This window comes from Penicillium alfredii (genome assembly GCF_028826965.1).
Source record: "Penicillium alfredii strain IBT 34128 chromosome Unknown utg000004l_segment0_segment0, whole genome shotgun sequence".
NCBI lineage: Eukaryota > Fungi > Ascomycota > Eurotiomycetes > Eurotiales > Aspergillaceae > Penicillium > Penicillium alfredii.
In genome coordinates, this window is record NW_026622701.1 from 4160624 (window position 1) to 4180261 (window position 19638).

General features: G+C 54.0%; 6 protein-coding genes across 6 annotated transcripts; all 6 read right to left on the minus strand.

Annotated features, from left to right (window-relative positions):
- Nucleotides 1–190: 190 nt before the first annotated feature.
- Nucleotides 191–5110, minus strand: NUU61_003257 (uncharacterized protein; the record flags this gene model as incomplete). The annotated part of the gene is made up of 11 exons (XM_056653839.1): nucleotides 191–1077; nucleotides 1135–1631; nucleotides 1895–1913; nucleotides 2012–2522; nucleotides 2883–3434; nucleotides 3492–3700; nucleotides 3757–3865; nucleotides 3929–4152; nucleotides 4360–4577; nucleotides 4669–4888; nucleotides 4960–5110. The coding sequence occupies 11 exons, from the start codon at nucleotides 5108–5110 to the stop codon at nucleotides 191–193; spliced, it is 3597 nt and encodes a 1198-aa protein (XP_056514906.1).
- Nucleotides 5111–5303: 193 nt separating this feature from the next.
- NUU61_003258 (glutathione S-transferase family protein) lies at nucleotides 5304–6168 on the minus strand (the record flags this gene model as incomplete). Its single annotated transcript, XM_056653840.1, has 2 exons — nucleotides 5304–5928; nucleotides 6089–6168. 2 exons carry the CDS (start codon nucleotides 6166–6168, stop codon nucleotides 5304–5306), a joined length of 705 nt encoding a protein of 234 aa, XP_056514907.1.
- A 432-nt stretch (nucleotides 6169–6600) lies between these two features.
- NUU61_003259 (putative oxidoreductase, short-chain dehydrogenase/reductase family) lies at nucleotides 6601–7402 on the minus strand (the record flags this gene model as incomplete). Its single annotated transcript, XM_056653841.1, has 2 exons — nucleotides 6601–6975; nucleotides 7040–7402. 2 exons carry the CDS (start codon nucleotides 7400–7402, stop codon nucleotides 6601–6603), a joined length of 738 nt encoding a protein of 245 aa, XP_056514908.1.
- An 806-nt stretch (nucleotides 7403–8208) lies between these two features.
- On the minus strand, nucleotides 8209–10177 carry NUU61_003260 (ferric reductase family protein; the record flags this gene model as incomplete). Its single annotated transcript, XM_056653842.1, has 4 exons — nucleotides 8209–9084; nucleotides 9139–9324; nucleotides 9381–9442; nucleotides 9508–10177. 4 exons carry the CDS (start codon nucleotides 10175–10177, stop codon nucleotides 8209–8211), a joined length of 1794 nt encoding a protein of 597 aa, XP_056514909.1.
- Nucleotides 10178–12029: 1852 nt separating this feature from the next.
- Nucleotides 12030–14789, minus strand: NUU61_003261 (uncharacterized protein; the record flags this gene model as incomplete). The annotated part of the gene is made up of 1 exon (XM_056653843.1): nucleotides 12030–14789. The coding sequence occupies one exon, from the start codon at nucleotides 14787–14789 to the stop codon at nucleotides 12030–12032; it is 2760 nt and encodes a 919-aa protein (XP_056514910.1).
- A 780-nt stretch (nucleotides 14790–15569) lies between these two features.
- NUU61_003262 (translation initiation factor 3 subunit CLU1) lies at nucleotides 15570–19520 on the minus strand (the record flags this gene model as incomplete). Its single annotated transcript, XM_056653844.1, has 4 exons — nucleotides 15570–19157; nucleotides 19226–19281; nucleotides 19337–19411; nucleotides 19484–19520. 4 exons carry the CDS (start codon nucleotides 19518–19520, stop codon nucleotides 15570–15572), a joined length of 3756 nt encoding a protein of 1251 aa, XP_056514911.1.
- Between the last annotated feature and the right edge of the window lie 118 nt (nucleotides 19521–19638).

Sequence of the window (19638 nt, forward strand, 5' to 3'; positions counted from 1 at the left end):
TATAGATAGGATTGTTTAGGGGGTCTGGCTTTGTGCGTCATTAAAATGGGTCAGAAGTGATATAACCCCCAGAAATGCATTTTTCACCTATTGACAACAGCCAAACCAGACATCACTAGAAGTTATTCATGGATGTCTTAGCAAATGGCCCAAGATCTTCTTCTTCTTTTTATGAAAAAAACCAACCACATTAGTCTATCCGGCTGGCCGTGCTTCTCCTCCGAACAGCAGACCGGGACGGAAGCTCATACGCCTCTCCTCTCTCCAGATCATTATCCTCGACGGCAGATTCCTCAGACGAGGAGGCCCGGCCTCTCAGAACCGCACTACCTGCGTCCGCGGAGTCCTGCACTCCACTGGTTATCGCCTCCGCAGACTCATCCTCCAGCCCGTAGGTGCCACCGACGCTTTCCATGGTGAAAGGGCTGGCAGTAGGCCCATCCAACGCAGCCAGCTCCTCGCGAGTAAACCAGCGAGGCATGAGGAAAGTGCGCACGGGAATCAAAAGAAGAATGATAACCGGGAACCCGATAGCGGCGATCGTTTGCGTTATAGCGAAAGTAGCCCCGAACCCGACCAGTTCGATAATCACAAATGCCCAGATCGCGGCGCGGCGCTCGATTCTTTTGAGAGGGTTGGAGCCCGGTGTGAAGTGCTTGTCTTGAGCGAGGAAGATCATTTTTTGCGTGATGCCGTTGCCCTGCAGAGCTTGGACGCCCATAATGAAGAAGAGACCCGCCATGACGCCCTGTGGGATCAGATGCAGGACGATGAGGAGTGGCCCGGTCATCGTGCCCAGGGTCAGGAGGCCCTGCGCGAAATTGCTGACGCGCTGCTCCACTACATGGTCTGTGACCCGGATGGCTTTGCCCTTGTTTGTGTCGTCCTCGTCGGCTACTTGGCGTGTGACGCAAAGCGCGGCTGTGTGGAAGGGCGCTTGCGGAATGAGTCCGTTGGGAAATGGGATCCCCAGAAGCCCTGCTATAAATGTTGTCAAACCGAGAAGCCAGAGATCCCAGTGGAAGCCAGCGGGCTTTCGGAGGGGGAACTCGGTTCCTTGGGCAATCAGAGATGAGACTAGGGGATGTATCAGTGGGAGGGAACTGCGTTGTTATTTTGCCGAGGAATGCGCACCGTTGTGATCAAAGTAGAAAAGAATCGTAAGAAGGAGCGCAAACGGAATGGCGAGGAAGATATCCCCAACACTGATGTCCCAGAAATGCACCAGCCACGGCCGGTCCACCGTAGGGAAAAACGCCTTACTCGTCGGCAGCGTGGCCACTTCGACGTCCCTCATATGGCCAATGTGGATGAATCCGGTGAAGAAAACAATGGTCAAAGGCGTGCCATAGTCTTCAAGGAACTTCCGAATGTATCTCTGGAAGAGGTTGCTGTTTCCCAACTCCCCACAGATCCATCCACTCATCAGGACGAGCAGCGCAACCATAATACTCAGATAGGCTGAGGCTTCTCCTACAGCTCCCCATTGTCGGGTCAGGACTTGGATGCCCTTTTGTAGGTATATGCAAGCAACATAGAATCCAAAGATATCACACGAAAACCGAGTGACATAGGTTAGTCCATTACAGGCGTTGGTGAAAGCAAGGAACCAATGCATAGTCAACGACCAGCTGGGGTAGAGGTCAGTTATGTCAGTGGTTTTGTTTGATAAGAAAGAAACTCACATGCCAATCCAGCACATAAAAGCGAGAAATGGTGTACCTCGAGGAGCGATGATGTCGTAAACAGTGTAATTGAACACCGTAATTGGGCCTACCACGCCATGAGCTAGGAGTTCCAAGTACCAAAAAAAAGGGCATATTTACCAGTGACACCGACAATAACCAGCGGCTGAGCCGCAAGAAGAGAAAATACGACCGCTCCCAGGACGGACGCGAGCAAGACTTCATTAACTCCATAACTTTGACTCGTCTTCTCGAACATATCCAACGAGAAAGCAAGTGCCGGCAAGATACTAAATATACTGTCAGCCAATTGATCAAGAATACACGGTGACATAAGTTCAATAGTAGGAAAATGTTCACATCCAGACCACCGCCTCCGTATGTAAAAATCATGACAACAGAAAGATTATCATACTTGGCAAAATACATGTAGACCGTAGCTGGCACAATGCGATAATCCCACGCATCAGTCCAGTCACTCCAGTAATACGGGGCTCTGCGCTTAACATCCTTGATCATGCCGCGGAACAGGTACACGCGCCACCATTTTGGCTGCGCCGATCGCGCCGACGCCGACGCCAATGCGCGGCGTTGCGAGTCCGCATGGGCAGAACCATGCTGGTCCGCAGGCGACACAGATTGATGCAACGACGGAGCTAGGCTCGAACGACCAGACCTTAGAGATGACAGGCGCTGCGACTGCCACGAAGTTTTTCGCGGAGTGGACACTGACGTATGCATGTTGGGACCCGAGGGAAGGGAGAAGTCCCCGTGCGACGGGCCCTGCATGGGGTAGTATCTGTGGAGATCAAGAGGCCGAGTAACAATCACGGGCCTCTAAATGAAAGCGAATTATGTAAGTGTCGATCGAGAGAGACAAAAAAATGTACGCAGATAGCAATTGGTGCTGTGCGGGGAGAAGAAGTCGTCGGAGAAGCCAAGATGTGTAGGCCTGAGGCATCAACTGAATTAACAGCACTCCGACTACGGACTGTCGAGACTACCAGACATCACACTACGAGAAAGAAATAAAACAATCACAATTTGAATGTCAAGAGCGGAAAATCCGCAATAATAGCAAGATCAAACATGTCCACTTCCTTGCCATGACAGCCGTTGAACCGTTGAGACAAATTTTCGCGACTAGATTATCATTTTTGGTATCTTTTGTTTCCACGCAAAGAAAAATCGGCAAACTTGGGCATCGACTTTACGCAGGAGGCGGCGGAGGAGGAGGCTGGTCGCTCGGAGGCGGCGGCGGCGGTCCATCACCCGGGGAGGCGGAGGCGGGGGACTACCAGCCCCGCCATAGTATGGAGGCATGCCAGGAGGCGGCGGCGGAGCAGCCATTCCAGGCGGGCCAGTACCCGGAGCACCCATTCCGGGAGGAGGATAACCGTAACCGTACCCATACCCAGCTTGTCCGCCGGGAGGGGGAGGAGGGGCCTGTTGTTGCCATGGAGCAGGGGCTGAAGCGGTACCCGGCGCAGCGTATCCACCGTAGCCATAGTCGCCACCGCGGCTTTGCGCAGCCCAAGGGGGAGGAGCACCATGGTCGCGGGGTGCGTAGTCGTCGCGCGAACGGTTCTCCCGGCCTCTCTGCTGCCAAGGAGCCGCATCAGTCGGCGGAAGTCGACGCTCCCAGGGCTGCGCGTCACGGTCGTCGGGATAGCCGTGGTCGGGACCGGCCTCAATCCGACGAGGCGGGTGCTCGCCAGGAGCACCTCCAGACAATTCGTTCATGAGTTGCTAGTGATTGAGTCAGTATTGAATATTAAATCAGCCCAGAATTAATGCAAGACTTACCTCCATCTCGCGGTCCACAGCATCGCCAGTGCCAATAGCACGGGGGTCGCGTCCACCATAGCCAGGGTTGTTGCGCCAGTCGCTGCCCCGCTGGCGTTCCGGACAATCGCGAGCCATATGTCCGGCATTGCCACAAACCCGACAAATGATGTTGGCGGTGAAGTTGCGCTGCTCAGGGCAGTCGTACTTGCGGTGTCCGATTTGACCACCTAGAACCACGGTCAGACTCAATAATCCAATAAAGCAATTGGCAGAAATTACTTACAGTTCTGGCAAGCCTGGTTCTCGTCGTCACGAAGCGTACCGTTGAGAGCAGCAAGCTCACGAAGCTGGTTGCGCTTGAGCTCATTCTGACCTTCAGGGATTGAAGCGGCCTAAGAGACGGACATCAGCAGCTGTTTGGCATAACAGGAGGGGGTGTTGGAGGGGGAGCTTACCGTCTCAATGACATTGTGGATAAGCTTCTTGGCTTTGTTAACCTTGTCTTCGGTATCGGCCATGATCAAACAGTGAAGATCCTCTTCCTGGTTGCTAGCGTGAGCGGCATCAGAGCGACCCTTGCCCTCCTTGACGGAGCCTTTGCCTCGAATAGCGATCTTGGCACCAGACTCGGTCTCCATTTTCTTCAAGGTGTTGCCACGAGGACCTATGAGTAAGCCAACTTTGAAAAAGATAGCAAAGAGCTAAGTGTTAGTCATCCAGTACTTGTTTCAAGAGAGCAACGCGTGTGCAGCTCAAGCACCAAAAGGGGTTAGCAAGAAACGAGCCGAGGACATCCAGGGAAATGTCTCGTCAACTCGAGTCGAGCTTGGAGTCATGGCGGACACGGTGGAGGGACAGTTAGGAGTTAGAGGGTTAGTTATCATACTGAAGTTAATCTCTGGATAGTCATTCACTGGCACGTAGACCTTCTCCTGGGTCTTGGTGGGACGTCTGTAGTCAGATGGCGGGTGGTAGTTAGGGATGGTCTTCATGGCCTTCTCGACCAGCTTGTGACGCTCATCCTCGAGCCGCTTGCGGTAGCGGTACTCGCGAGTGTTCACACGTCTACCAAAGTTGTCGTACTGGGGAGGCGGCGAGGGAGACCTGTTCGACTGTTAGTATGGCGTGGCGAAAACCGTACCAAAAAAAAAAAAAAAAAAAAAAAAAAAAAACGAGAATGAGAGAAAGCACATACCTATCGCCATCAGCCGGAACAACGTCGTTGATCCGAAGCTTCTGGCTGATCTCCTCAATCCGAAGATGCAAGGTATAGGCCTCAAGCTGTTCACTGGTGAAGTTGGCCATGATCATCGTGGGCAAGCCCATGAGACCAGCAGCCTTGTTCTCCTGTTGGTCTCCCCAACGGTTGCGCTTCTTGCGTCTTTTGATGCCATCTGCCGGGGCTGGAGGGTCCGCTGTGAAAGACGAAGAGGTTAGTTTTAAGGTGAATATTCCAAAAAAAAAGCGGTTTGAATCAAAAACGTACCTCGGACGGGGCTACGACCACGCTTGTAGCCATCGGCCCCCGCGGAAGAGGGAGTCGCGGTTCGGCTGTCTTCTGGATCATCACCACCGAAGCGTCGCCGCCCTAGTGGAATGTTGTTGGAGCCAGTGATTCCTTGGTTGCGCCAAGCCATGGCTCTGAATAAAAAGAGAAAAAGGTGAGTCCGGTTAGTGACGAGGTGTAAGATGAAGAAGAGAACGATGGGAGCTTCCACCTTTTCTCAGAAGAGGTGGCCACAGCACGTGATATTATTGAAGAGGAAGGCGGTGAAGATTCTTTAATTTCGAAGTATCCATGGAATGAAGTAGCTATTTGCGACTAGTAGTTTACACCTTGCTTTTGGCGTCGTCCTTCATTCCCTGCTGCACCCACGAGCGGGTCTCGGCTGCGAGCTTGTCCGCCGTGGCCTTGTCCTTGAGAAGGTCTTTGATTGTGTGTGGCGAAGGCACATGGCGGCCCTTCTCCACACCAGCTCGCTGGGCCATACGATCCTCCCACGCCTTCAGGTGCACGAACTCGTCGATATCGACACCGGCCCATCCCGCGCTCGCCACCCAGCCCCAGTGTGAAATATCGGCGATCGAGACATGATCCCCGACCAGGTACCCGGACTTGGACTCGGCCAGGTGCTTGTCCAGGACGCTGTACAGCCGACGCGTCTCGTTCACGTATCGGTTGATGCCGTACTCGACGCGCTCGGGCGCATACCGTGAAAAGTGGTTTGCCTGGCCCTGCATAGGACCGACGCCGGCGTTCTGGAAGAAGAGCCAGTTGTTCATCTCGTAGTATTCGCGGCTGCCCTTGGGGAAGGAGATCTTGTGGTCGGGGTCATACTGGTCGATCAGGTATTGCAGGATGCCTCCCGATTCGAACAGGCGGATTGTCTGGCCATCGCTGAAGGTGTCGGTCAAGGCGGGGATGCGGCCGTTGGGGTTGATCTTCAGGAACCAGCTGTCGACTCAGTCAGATATGAGGGTTTAGTTGTTAGGATTGTAGGATGCATACTCTTCCTTTTGCGTATTTTTGGAGATGTCGATTTTCTCGACCTTGTATGGCAGTCTGTCATTCCTGTCAGCTCCATTGGCAATTTGTCCGAGCAGGCTCTCCATACCCCAGCTCCTCCAGCGCAATGGAGATCTTGATCCCATTGGGAGTCTGCGTGGTGTAGAGGGTGATGTTAGGTCGGCTCATGTTGGACGATGAAAGGTAGTATAGACTGCTGCGGGTGTGAATGAAGCCAAAGGTCCACTGGGTTTAAATACTCCCGAGGTCCATTGCGACAGTTGAGGTCATCGCAGCTCCCCCACCTGTGGATTTATAAGCCCGGAGGCGCTTCACCCCGCGTCTTCCCTGCGCACGCAATTACCAATCGTCGGCATCTGCCATGGCTACCCCGAGAGAATTACACAGACACTCGTTTCTCAAGCTTACGCGATTCTTGCGATGATGTTCTGAAACCTTCTAACATTTCACAAGGCTGATGCCCGTCAGGCTCGGAGAATTTCTACTCCAATCAGCACTACAAGGGAGCGACAGAACATGAGTATGAGTTATGATCCAATTCCTGACCCTGTACCCTCAAAAGAGAGTATTCTTGCTAAACAACTACCCTCTTTATGTTTATTATGCCATCCCGCCATTGACTCTGATAATCTGCCCGGACACCCAACGACTGTCCTTCCCACACAGGAACGCCATAGCCCCAACAATCTCATCAGGCTCTCCGATGCGATTGAACGGGCTGAATGCCGCACATGCCTTGAGCACCTGCTCGGATTTGCCCTTGAAGAACAGCTCCGTGGCCGTGGGCCCGGGGGCAACCGTGTTCACAGTAATGCCCTTGCGCGCCAGATCCTTGGCCATCAGCCGGGTCATCTGCTCGATAGCGCCCTTGGCCGAGGCATAGAGGAGGTAGGGGGGGAGGATGCCCGAGAAGGCTGTAACGCTGCTAGATAAGAAGATGATGCGTCCTCCTGGAGGCATGTGCTTCACGGCTTTCTATACACATAGGTCAGTGGCGCACAAAAGCAAGAGAATCAAGAGAATCAAAGTAAAACCGCACCTGGACCAAAAAGTAGGGCCCCTTCACCATCAGGTTGTACGTTTGATCAAAGTCCTCTTCAGTGGTACTCTCCACATCCCGCATGAGAAGCAAACCGGCATTGGGAACGACGACGTCGATCTTGCCGAACTTTGCAACCGCCGCGTCGACCAAGTGGTCGAGATCGGATAGTTTCGAGGCATCGGCTTTCACGGCCACTGCGCGCTCGGAGCCGATCTGCTCCACAAGGGCCTGGGCGCCGTCCGCATTGGAGAAATAGTTGATCACCAAGCTGGCGCCCTCGCTTGCCAGTCGCAGGGCGGCGGCTTCACCAATGCCCTGGGAGGAGCCGGTAATGAGAATGACTTGGCCGGATAGAGACATTTCACTCGAGTAGGCAATGGAAAAATAAATAGAAATAGAAGTGATGTATTCTTGGAAGACATCAAACACAGCGGTTCTTGGGCCTCTATATAAGCAAGAAGATCGCGAAACCCTAACCCGGATTTAACATGGACATTGCGGGGCCTCATGGCATTGCAACGAAGACCCGATATGCTTCGGCTTTCCAGTATCCTGCTACCATAGACAAACCGAGTGGAGAAAAGTAAAGAACAACCGGGGATTAGACTGGTGGAGCCCTGTCAAGCCGTTGCTTACTTCCGTCCCGTTAAGCGGAGCTTGGGCCGGACACCGAAATGTCTGTCTGCCCTGGACATCCCCGCGGACTTGGGGGTCCCGCTGTAGTAATCTTAACGCCACCTACAAGGCAGGTAGAGCTGTCGGATTAGCTTGGGTCGCTGAATGAGTTTTTGTTTCTACTTCGGTGTTTTGAGGGAACCGGGGTCAAAATTGAGGGCACTTTTCATACTTGCATTCGTGGGAAGGGCTGTACAACACTTCATGAACAACTAGCATACGTCCAAGTCGATCAATCGCTGCCAAAAATGCAAAAATGAAATAAAATATACAAAGTAAGACAACATCAAGGCGAGAATCAAAAAAAGTATACTTGGTCACCACTGGCAAACCAAGAACAGAAAAAAAAAAAAACCAACAGAAAAAAGGGGGGCTGCAAAGGAGAGGCCGAGAAAAGAAAAAAAGGACAGCGACTAATGACTCGAGAGGGACATGCTCCATACACATGACAAAACAAAAAACATGACTCGTCACTTAACAGATCCACCAAACTACCAGGAGAAGCTCTCCTCGACATAATCAATGCTCGAACCAGCTTGGCGCTTGCGACAAACACGGCGAACATCGTCACTCAAACTGCCATTGCCACAAACCAGCACGCCCATGGCGCCGACCTGGTTCTCGACCTCCATACCAACCAAGGTATCGATGTTGGGCCGGCCAGGGAACATCTGGACAGTGGCCGAAGGGCTCTGAATTTCCTTGGTGTTGCGGGGCCGCGTCACAAACAGCATGATGCGGAGGACCTCGCGGCGGCGGTCCATGGCCAGGATACTGGTCATCCAGGGACGAATCCACTCCAGGTGCTCGGGGGACTGGATGATCCACACGAGCGTGACGTGACGGGCAGCGACCGTGCCGTTGGCAAAGCCGGCAACGAGATGGCGCACAAATGGGACGTGGTGCGTGATGCCGACGCCGCCGGCAAACAACATCACCGTGCCGTACGAGTTCATCGAGTGGATGTTGCCGTAGGGGCCCTCGGCGAAGGCGCGCAGCGTGACGCGCGACCCGACGGAGTTCGCTGCCCGCTGGAAGAGCTTGTCTGTCATGCCGGTGCGGCGGCGGACCAGCAACGAGATGGTTTCCTTTTGGGGTGCTGCGAGTAAGTCTTGATGGGTGAGCGGCAGCGATTTCTCGTCGGAGAGCTCTTCGTCCACTTCGCTCCAGCCAACGGAGAATGGGTGCGAGGACCACCATCCAATCGCTGGGATGTAGAGGTAGATATGTTGGCCCGGCCGGAAAGTCCATGGCCGCGCCACGCGCAATGTGATGCGCATTGCGTCGCCGGGCATAGCCTCTACAGTGGCTGTGGTGGACTCCCGGCCACAGTTGCGGTACAAGATGGACAAAAGGCGGGTGGCTCGCTGAAGACAATGCCATTAGATACGGTGTTTTCATACTCCAGTGGTGTAGCTTACCTCGAATGCCCACAAGACAAGAGCGACGAGCAGATAGGTCTGCGCGAGCAGGCCGTTCAAATGAACCCAGAGAAAGCCGAATGAGACGGCTGCAATGGCAATGTGCAAGTGAAGGAATGTCTCATAGAAAGCATGTCGAATGGGCGAGGGCGAGTGGATCATGAGTGCCGTGAAAGCGCAAGCAGCCTGCGTGATAGGGTCAGCCAATACTCCAATGTCGTCAGATCAAATCCACGACATACCACCAAGCCGGTCAACAGAAAATTGCTCTTGGCGAGAGCCATTCCGACAATACTCCAGCCCGCTGAGATGGTCAGTTATCATTCTAATTCAAGATGAACACAACAGACTGTGTGCAGGATTTCCCACCTTCTTGGCCCTTAGGAATAGCCCAGGCAAAGACATGTGCCAGAGACTCCAGCACCACAATGCGGCCCAGCCACCGATGAAGCAAGTTCCACGTATCAAAGGGCACATGGAGCATAGCGATCAGAGGGTTATTGCGGCCAGCCATCAGAACCAGCGGAATCAAATTGACCGTAGCCATAGTGCCAGTACGGTTCCGTACAATTCCAGCAACGGTCTTCTCTTTAGACTCGTACGGAATGGTGATAATGCAGAGCACAACATTCATGGCGACCACGCCCGCAACCAGGAGGGCATGGAACCGGCTGGGCAAGTTCCCCATATTCACAGCCTGCGAGAGCTGGAACTCGCGGTTATGCCGAGTGCGGAACAGCGGCGCATAGATCAAGTGTGACTTGAGCCAGGCAAAGGTGTCCTGGGCAGAGACGAAGTAGCGTTGGCGGTCATCGCTGAAGCTTGATAGGCGACGCAGGTGGGCTGAGAATCGGAAGCTCAGCTGCCACACGTACATGGCTGCCGCGGCGCAGCCGAGAGCAAAGATGGTAATGCGTGCCAGGTCATCGTTGAGCGATTCGTAGAGATGTTTCAGCGGGTTGGAATGGCCCTCTCGCTTTTCGATATCCGATGCGCCAGTCAGGCCGGCGAGGGCCAGTGCCAGGAGAAAGTGTTTCATGATATTGGTATCTCACCGAAAAGGAAAGTAAGTCCGTCAGCAGTTCACAATCTAGGGCTGGTTTTCAGTTGGAGCTTGGCGAGACCGGCTCGCTCAAGGGGAGTTGCGTGAAGTAGAAGCAGGGAGAATCGATATCAAGGCCTCCACTCAAAAACCCGGCCAGAAAACAAACTGCAAAACAAAAGCAACACCAGGTTGCTTGCGAGAAATATCAAATAGCAAGAGCAAGGGAAATTCAGCTGGTCCCAAGATATGGCAGGGGGAGTGGCTGGCGTTGACAACAGGACCTGCCCTAGATCTATCGGATGGAAAGAAGCGAGAAACGCATGGAAGTTGCCGGTTGATGTCTCTTCCCAGTCAATTGTGTCCAGCACAAAAGAGAAACCAAAAGAATGACGCAGCGGGGAGATGTTTGCAAGAGGCTTGTCGGTGGGCAACGAAAGGAATGCTGGCCCAGTCAACTGTAAAGGGCAATAGGATGGAGCTGATCCTCGGCCCAATGACGATTGTCGCAGAAAGAAAGGGAGAAGGTAAAAAAAAAAAAAAAGAAAGAAAAAAAAAAAAAAAGACAATGTCTATTGTGTAAAAAAGAATGAGAAAAAACAAAGATTCGCCTGCGAAAGGGGGACAGAGAAAGAGAAACAACGGTTTTGTTCCCAGCGCTCATTCTGGGGAAGAAGATGGTGAGACAAGGCTCTCTCAAAGAGCGAATATGTACAAACAAGCAAGGCAGGCCCACTCCCCAGGATCATGTCACAGGACTGATCATGTTGTCAATCTTCCCCTCACAAGATTTTTCCGTCTCTTGTTACAGGGAGAAGGGGAGGCAAGTGTTTGGCGCCAGGCCAAATACATACACTCCACGGCTCCGAGCTCGAGGACAAGTTCATCTGCACCTGGAAGATCCGTCACACGAAGATCCAACAAGACCAATCCAGGGCAGTGGCAAGAATTTTCCCGCCAAAACATCACCAGATGCAACAGGTCAAGCAGACTCCAGCGCAACAAGAATGTGGCGGGGACGCGATGGGGTGCTGTGACTGGCCCACGCTGAAACACCCCCGGGCGGCAGAGTTTTGAATATCAACAGGCGTCAGGCCGGTGCTGATCGTCGAGTCAGGGCTTGGGAATGAATGGCCCTTGCATGACTATTGGGCCGCAGTGGAGAAGGTCACTGGTGTGTTCTGACACACAGAGATCTCAATGCAGGTTGGTGCTTTGGTTTGACGATTGTCGGTAGTGGATCGCCCCCCTTGGCGCTCCCACCACTTTCATTTACTTCCGACTGCGATCTTCGTCGAATATTTCCAAGCTCATAGTTCTCGTGGATATTCTCGGGAGAACTGCCTTGCAAAGACCAGTCAATGTGGGGGTTTGCTTGTCGTGTCATATTTCTCTGGTAGTCGTATCGTTCCTGTGTTGAGTGAACACATCCCCGGGTCGAGTTTCAATTCTTGGTCTGTTAAATCCATAGATTCTAGCATGCAAAGTACACAAATAAGAATGACCCCAAGAATGGATCCAAAGAGTATGAGCAAAAAAAGAAAGAAAAACACCAATGCCAGGCCAGGGGTATCATGCCAGATCATAACAAGTCCAAAACACCGAGTCTCCAACAAACAAAGAAAAAGCGGGCCTCGCATATCCACCGCTCCAAATAAAATGAACAAGGCTCGGTTCAGGTTCGGTCAAACAGCCAGACGAGGACTTCAAATTCCCACCATGCCAACAAGTAATAGAACGTCAAAGCTGTGCATAGAGAGACTCCGAGACTCTAGAAATGAACGGGTCGCCGGGCTGAGACAGATAGAGTACAGCATATTTCCCAATGAAGAAGGGCGCCGGCACCAGCTCACATGAAACTGAGCTCGTCGTCGCTGTCCTCGCCCTCGAAGGAGGGAATGATAGGCCGGCGCGGTGTATTTGAGGGTGCAACGGTCATGGGAGGAGCTGAGACTGGAGGACGACCAGGCCGACGCCGCTCGACCATACGATGAACTTGCTTCTCGACAGGCTCCGGAGCAGGCCGTGCACGAGCCTCAACGGTCGAATCGGTCTCTTTTTTGTTGATAACGACCACCTCGATCTTGGCTCCGGACCTCGTCCGCTTGGGAGCCGTGCTCGATATATTGGGATTCGACATTTCCCGCAGAATGCGACGGCGTGAATAGACGGACTCCACAGGCGTGGATCTCGGGCCAGTGCTGGCAGGCAAAGATCCACTTCTATCCCCGTCACTTTCAATCACCACGGATGCTCGGCGTCGTCGTTTGGCTGGCCGTGGAGGCGAGGGATCGGGATCCTCCATCGTCCGCTTTGTGGCTACTGATGAGGGGGGCGACGTCAGGCTCGACGCTGGCTGTTCAAAACGATCCGAGCCGGGCGAGCTGCTGTCCGTAGAGCATGCGATGCATGGCGACGACTCCGGGGTCATGGAGACACGCCCTCGGACCCAATTCACAGGCACTGTCTTTGTCTTGAGTGCCGGTGTACGGGCGACCCATTCACCAATACTCTCCTCCCAGCGATACAAGCCTCGCTCCCGGCCGGGGTCCTCCAGATCATTCATAGACTGCTGGCCTGGTTCCCTCTCGTTCTGAACTGCAACCACTGTTTCCTGAATTTCGACCGCCCACACATGATCATCGGGATCGCCCGTGCCCTCTGCAAACTCCATGGCGGATTCCGCGGCGATTCGACCAAGAAGCGCCGACAGGCCAGATGCATCGGTCATGCGAGGAAGCCGCGAGACCATGCGCCGGATCTCTCTGCCCGTGTGAGCTTGTTCGCTGTCTTTTGTGCCCCCAAAGTAGCGGAACGCTTGTCTCATGAACAAGACCAGTTCCTTGATCAAGTCGGGGCGAGAGGCCAATGTTTGTGAACATTCATCCAGACTGGGTGTTGGCGCTATTTCATATTGTGTGTTGCCCGATAAAACTGCATCGTTGCATTTCAAAAGACAATGGGCCACCACAATGCAACCACGCCGTGATAGCTCATGGGATGTTATTTCGGGATGACGAGAGAGTGGTCGCAACGCTATGTCACGCTCCACGACAAAGGAAAGATAGCTGATGATATGACTTGCTGGCGTTCCATCCACACAATCGATGGCATTGGCTTCGCGAGACCGAGAAATGTGCATACCACATACTGCTGCCATAAGACTCATGACATGGTTGCTGAGGGCATCTTCCACTGGTACGGGGCAAGCGCGCTTCAATTCAGGGTCGTCGGCAGACACCGTGAAAGAAGCCCGCGTGAGTTTCCCTTGACTACGGGCAGCTCGTGACTTGCTTGAATGTCTCTGAATGGGGTTTGTGGTGCTAATCGACGAAAGGGCGCCGCTGGCTGAGACGAGCACTGCCTCTATAAGTCGCGAGGCCGCGGCCGAGTCCACATCCCCTTTAGAAAACGATATAGTCGCTCGAGCCATCCAACTGGTCCACTGCTTGGTTGCCATCCACTCCGGGGGGAGGACTCCACGTAGAAGAAGCTTAGCGAGTTCATCAAAAATATAAGAGCGGTTCGCCGCGCCATGATGCGCATAGCTTCGCAGTAATCGGACAGGATCGCCGGGGGAGCTGCGGTCGACGGATGGTTTTAAGGCCAAGGGATAAGGGTATGTTTGGCAGATGGAAAGAAAGGTCGCAAGTAGCGATTCACACGCGTCAGTTTCGTGATATCGGCACTTTTCAATCAAGGCGCAGGCGACTGCATCGGGAACCCATTGATTCTGTATCATCGTTGCGACCAAGTAGATACCCTGTGCTCGAACGGCCTCACGAAGTGGTCTCCATCCTCTTCCGTGAGGCGCATAAAATGCCTCCAACTCAGTAAAATATGCATCGCACATATCCTCACCTCCATTCTCGTCCATCTCGTCCTGTGTCTCCTGCTCGCTCGCAATAAACTCCGGCAGACGTCGCACCATCATCGAGACTAGAGAGCGTGCGCCAAGGCTGGGCTTCGGGGATGAGTGACTCGCATCGCGCTTGGGAATCCGAGTGTTGTGCAGAAAGTTCTGGAGAACACGGTCGAGGTTGTGCGCGATATCGGCGAAGCCCGAGTCGCCAGACTGATTGAGCAGCTCCTGCCAAGGGCTTTTGTGAAGCGGGTATCGATCGCGGAACGCTTTCAGCTGTATCTCAGAGTGGATAGTCTTGGTTTTCTGGGCCGAGAGTTGCGACCGGGCACTCGAAGGCGGCTCCCATCTTTTGCCCGTGATCAGGGGTGTTGCGACCTCGATTGCGCCGGGCAGTGTGCGCGGTGCTTCCGGGCTGTGCATGGACAGCCTGTTCCGTCTTCTTCCGCAATGGTCTTCTCCACGCGACGAGTATTTACGCCTGACCCGCCGTTGTGCAGGCTTCTTCCCTGGGATCCAGACCGGGTCGTTTTCATCCGCATCCGATCCAGAGCCGATGTCCTGGGCGCTCGCGGATTGAGTCGTACTCGGGGCGTGCGCATTGGATCCTTTTGGTGGTTCGCGTGCCCTCGATTCCGCTGCGATGATTGAAAGCGTCTCCTGGTGCTTCTCGAGCCGGCGGTAGATAGAGGTCAAGGGTCGCAGCATGCGGTTTGCCCATTTTGCGGTGGCTTGAACGTCTTCCATGGGAGCCGAGGAGATATAAAAATATCAACTAAATTAATACAACTGCAGACAAATCAGTCTTTGCATCATAAAATCGGTCCGCCAGGGTGGGCGCACTGCAATAATATCGCCGTCGAAACCTAATCTTCAATCATGCATAGTAACAAGGAAGCTCCAAATCCAGTCTCCGAACACTGCCACCCAAGGGGTTCTAAGATGCCAATGCTGAAGATAAAACGATATCATCTGCAACCAAAAAAGCTAAAGGGCGTGGTAATTGGAATGTTGTCGGAGGAGAGTTCGGAGGCCGCAGCGAACAAAACAAAGTAAACAAAGGTTGCCCGATGTGGTAAAGCGTTAGTACCTGAGGTGTCTATATCGATCATGTCTTATGTGGGATCTTACCAGGCCTAAAGATGAGAGAAAGTTGCCATGTCCAAAAATATATATGCTACCCAAGAGGAAAATGAAATGAATGACCCAAATAGTGCCATATGCAAAAACCCGGATACCGTCGCATCGTCAATGCACATCCAGATATAGGGCTATATATAGTACAACCGAGTCTGTCCCATGCGCTGCCGCAAGATCAACTTGGCAGATCAGAAAAAAGAAAAGGAAAAGAGAGGAGAGAGATCTAAAATACAACGGTCTTTTCGCCCATCAAACATGACCACCGCCCCGGAATGTGACAATGGATAGAGAGTATTTTACTGTTAAAACAAATAAGGACCAAGAAAAAAAAGGTTGACAAAAAACAGCCGAGATTTGTAGACCGGGCGGATGAAAAGAAAGTGCAGTCTATGCCTTGGGCGTCTGCTTTGAACCCCGGAGCTTGGGGTTGCTGGTGGTGGTGCGCTTCTTCTGCTTCGAGCGAGAAGAGTTGGTGTCGCCGCCCTCGATGAACTTCAGCAGTTCATCGACACTGCGGGAGTCCAGGCTTGAACCTGAAGCACCGGCTGTGCCCGCAACCTCGGGCGCGGTCTGGCCAACTTGGGGCTGGACGCGGGTGCCCAGAGACGACACACGAGGGTTCATGTTGATGCGACGCAGACGGCGAGCCTGGATGTCCTTAGCGTGCTTCGCAATGGAAACGGCATTCTGCGTGAGCTGCTCAAGCCAGGTCTCGGCCTCCTTGGTGTTGCGGTCCTCAGGACCCAGTTGAGCGTGGAAGATGTTATAAGCATCGCGCATCTTGCCGACGGCAGCCTTGGAGTCCTGATCCAGAGCCAATGCCTGGGCCAGTTGGAAAAGGATGGTGGCAGTGTTGATGGACTGTTTGCCGAACAGGTCCTCGCAGACGGACAGCGAAGCTTCGAACCACTTGCGAGAATCAGAGTACAGCTTGAGGTGCTGCAGCATCACGGCGGCGTTGTTCATGGTCGTGATAGAGTCGGGGTGGCTGGCGCCATAAATGATCTTCCAAAGATCCATGGCATGCTTGATATATACCAGAGCAGTCTTGGTGTTGCCCGAAGCGTGCTCAAACAGACTGAGGTTGAGGTAACTCAGGATAGTGTCGGATGAGTCCACACCCAAAGTACGCTCAGTGACAATAACAGCCTTGCGTGCCAACTCCACAGCGGCCTCTTTCTCATCAGTCTGGTAGTACAGCATGGAGAGCTGGTGGTAGAGCTTAGCAACCTCGGGATGAAGGATACCATAGATCTGCTCGTGCAGAGACAGCGATTCCAGAATCAGCTCCTGGCCCAGCTGCTTTTGGTTCTGCATAAGCGAGATCCGGCCTGCTTCCAATGCCTCTTCGGCCAAGGCACTACGGGGAGAGGCGTCCTTGACCAATGGCACGACATTCAGAATGTCATCAGAGGTGAAGGAGGTAGCGGGCTCTGCCTGCACCGCCGCCCGACTCGGAGAGTTGGTGTCGCCGCCCTTCTTTTTCTTCTTCTTGCCCTCGTCCTGGCCGGAACCGTTGGCTCCATTGGCTGCAGGGGTCTGGTCCTTGGCCTGGTCCTTGGTGAAAGGAAAGTCGCGAGCACCCAGCTGAAGACCCAGCTTGATGGAGATATCGCGCAGAAGCTGCAGATGTCTCAGGGAGCTGACCCATCCCTTCTCCAGGGAGTACCGGTAGCGGATACTGACCTGCTTTTCAATCTCGGTGCGGAGAGACTCCGGGGTGACCTTCTCAAACGAGAAGTCGCCCTCGGGGAAGATATCGCGCAGCGAAGCGTCCACCTCCGGGCGAGGAGCAGAGTTGACACCAGTACCCAGGAGGCAGTTCAGCAGATGGGAAACACACGACGTCACAAACGGAGCAGGGACATCACGGAGGTATTGGTTGGCAACGTGCTTGAAGGCACGAGCGATCATTTCCTGAACCAAAAGGGTCGACAGCGCCTGCACCCGGGGGCCCTTCTCACTCGACAGCTGCGCCAGCTTGCCAAGGTAGCGGATGTTGATACCGCGCTTGTGCAGCAGCTGAGTCAACGATTGGCCGTCCATAGGGAAGCCAACGTCGCCATCGTGCAGGTCCTGGATCAGATCGGGAATGACCTTGGACCGCAGGAAATTGCAAGCGTCGCGCGCTTCCTTTTCATCCTGGGCCCACTGCTCTTTCTCTTCCTTGGTCTGGGGAATCTGGCCGCTGAAAACATCCGGGTTGAGGGCAAGGTCGAAGCCAGAGATGTCAACTCGCTCTTGGTCCGCGGCTTCCTCGCTCTTTTGTTCCGAGCCCTCCTCAGACTTGCCCTCCTTAGGAGCCTCCTGGGCCTTGGAGGCACGGCGACGCTCCACCTCGGCCTTGACGTACTGGCTCATCTGGGTTCTCCAGTACGTCTCGATCAGCTCCTGCCGCAGAACAGACATGTTGTGGGGGTAGACGTCGCTACCATCCTCTTCCTGCCATGTGGCATCCAGCGGAGCCACACGGTACAGGTCCAGGACGTACTTCCTTCCGTCGGTGCCGAGAAGACCCTTTGTTTCGACACTGCCTTCCAGGTCGTGACGCTTGCCGTCCCTGTCCCAAACAGGGTGCTGTTTGATGCGGAAGGCCTTGGACAGCTTCTCGAAGACAGACACAAAGTCAGGGTGGGTGGCCACCACCTCCTTGCCCTCAACACCACCGTAGTCAATTTGGTGCTCGCCGGGCTCGCGCTGCTTGAAGATACCAGGGACAATGCTCTGGCCAACAATTCGCTTGCCCAGGTAGTCAACCACGACGGTACCCGGGGTGAACAGCCCCTGGATGTCGAGCTGGTTCACTGCCTTGATTCCCAAAACGTCCTTGCCCACAGCCACGCGGGCAGCCTCATCACCGCCCTCGGAGGTGAAAGTGCCAACACCGTCCGCACCGAAGGAATAGAAGATGTTATTGTAGACAAAGATCTGGGCATCGCGGGCCTCGGTCGGGTTCAGAGGGGCAACTTCACCCCGGGCAACCAACACCGCTCCGCGAGCAGCAGCATCATTATAATCGGCGAAAAGTTTGGAGGTCAACCGTTCGCGGAACACACGGTCTTGCACGGTATCCCGAGGCAGCTCACGAGTGGTCTGGAACTCCTCGTTCCAGTCACGCAGGGTCTCCGCGTTGTCGACACCAGAGATCAAGTAGTTTTCCTGCGATCGAGTGATGTCGGGCTGGTGGGCGTTCAGGCTGGAAGAAGCCGACGGAACAAGCCACGGGCTGTTCGGGATGGCATTCTGGAAGGGGAAAGTCGTCAGGAGATCCTTCTGATTGTTGGACTCTTGCAGAGCCTCAAAAGCAGTGTTGAACGAGGGCGACAGCTGGGAGATCAGGGTAAGAAGCGAGTGGGCGTTGGCCTTCTTGGGCATCGGCTTCGGGAAGGGGTCGAACTTGCTGTTCGAGCACTTGTTGACGAAGAACCCGGACACGTGAGAGGTGATCTGGAACTGCTCCCCCTCGTTGGTGGTGACCTGGAGATAGAGCAGGTGGCCCTTCTGGCGAAGGTGGTACGGGGCCGGGTTCCACGGTGACAGCGAGATCGATTTCACCGTCTTAGGAAGGGGACCCTGGGGCTGAGGCAGGATCGTCTGGAGTGGCGAGGCACCTGTCAAGTCGTATTTGGAGAGCGAGTGATCCTTCTCCGATGCATTGGCATTCTCTGCCTCCGCCGAGATCGAGTCGTGCAGCGACAAGCCTGCCGAGATACCGTGGAGGTTGTCAACCCGGTCAGCCGCAGCACCGACCAGCTCCCTCATCCGAACAACATGCATGCGGGCCTCCTTCTCAGTGTAGGGGTCCTCCACCAGCACAATCTCGGAGTCCGCCTTCAGATCCGGCACCTCGGACAGCTCGACGAAATCGTTGATGCGGTTCCCGTTGAATTCCAGATGGAAACACGTGTACTGGAAGGTTCCCGGCAGCTCAACAACGGATTGACGGACATCCTGAACCTGTTCTTGGCTCGAGACCTGTTGAGATAAACAGAATGAGTCAGAGAAATTCTCTCTACTGCAATAGCACACAACTCATTACCAACCATCACCTGGATCTTGTATGGCGCATGAGGAAGCTTCACGGAAATCTGGAAGAGACCTTGAACCAAGTCAGAGTGCCGCCACACAATCCTGTCTCCAGAAACTCGACATACCGCCTGCGTTGGGGTCTTCCTCCGCACTTTCGGGATTGTTTCCATTCGTCAGCTCCTGGGGAGTCTCTGTTTCCTCTGATCAGCAAGTGTATCGATGCTGGGTGTATTGTGGTGGCCACTCGGGGCTTCGAGACAGGGCCAACGGACCTTTCGAGTGCTCCATTTCCCCATTGGTCTGCGCCATTATGTCTAGTCGGTGGACAGTAAAGCTCCGACACGGAAAATGCAACCAGACGCTATCTCACAACCGTTGGTGCGAGACAATCCAAATACACGACCCGCGGGGGAGATTCGGCAGGGAG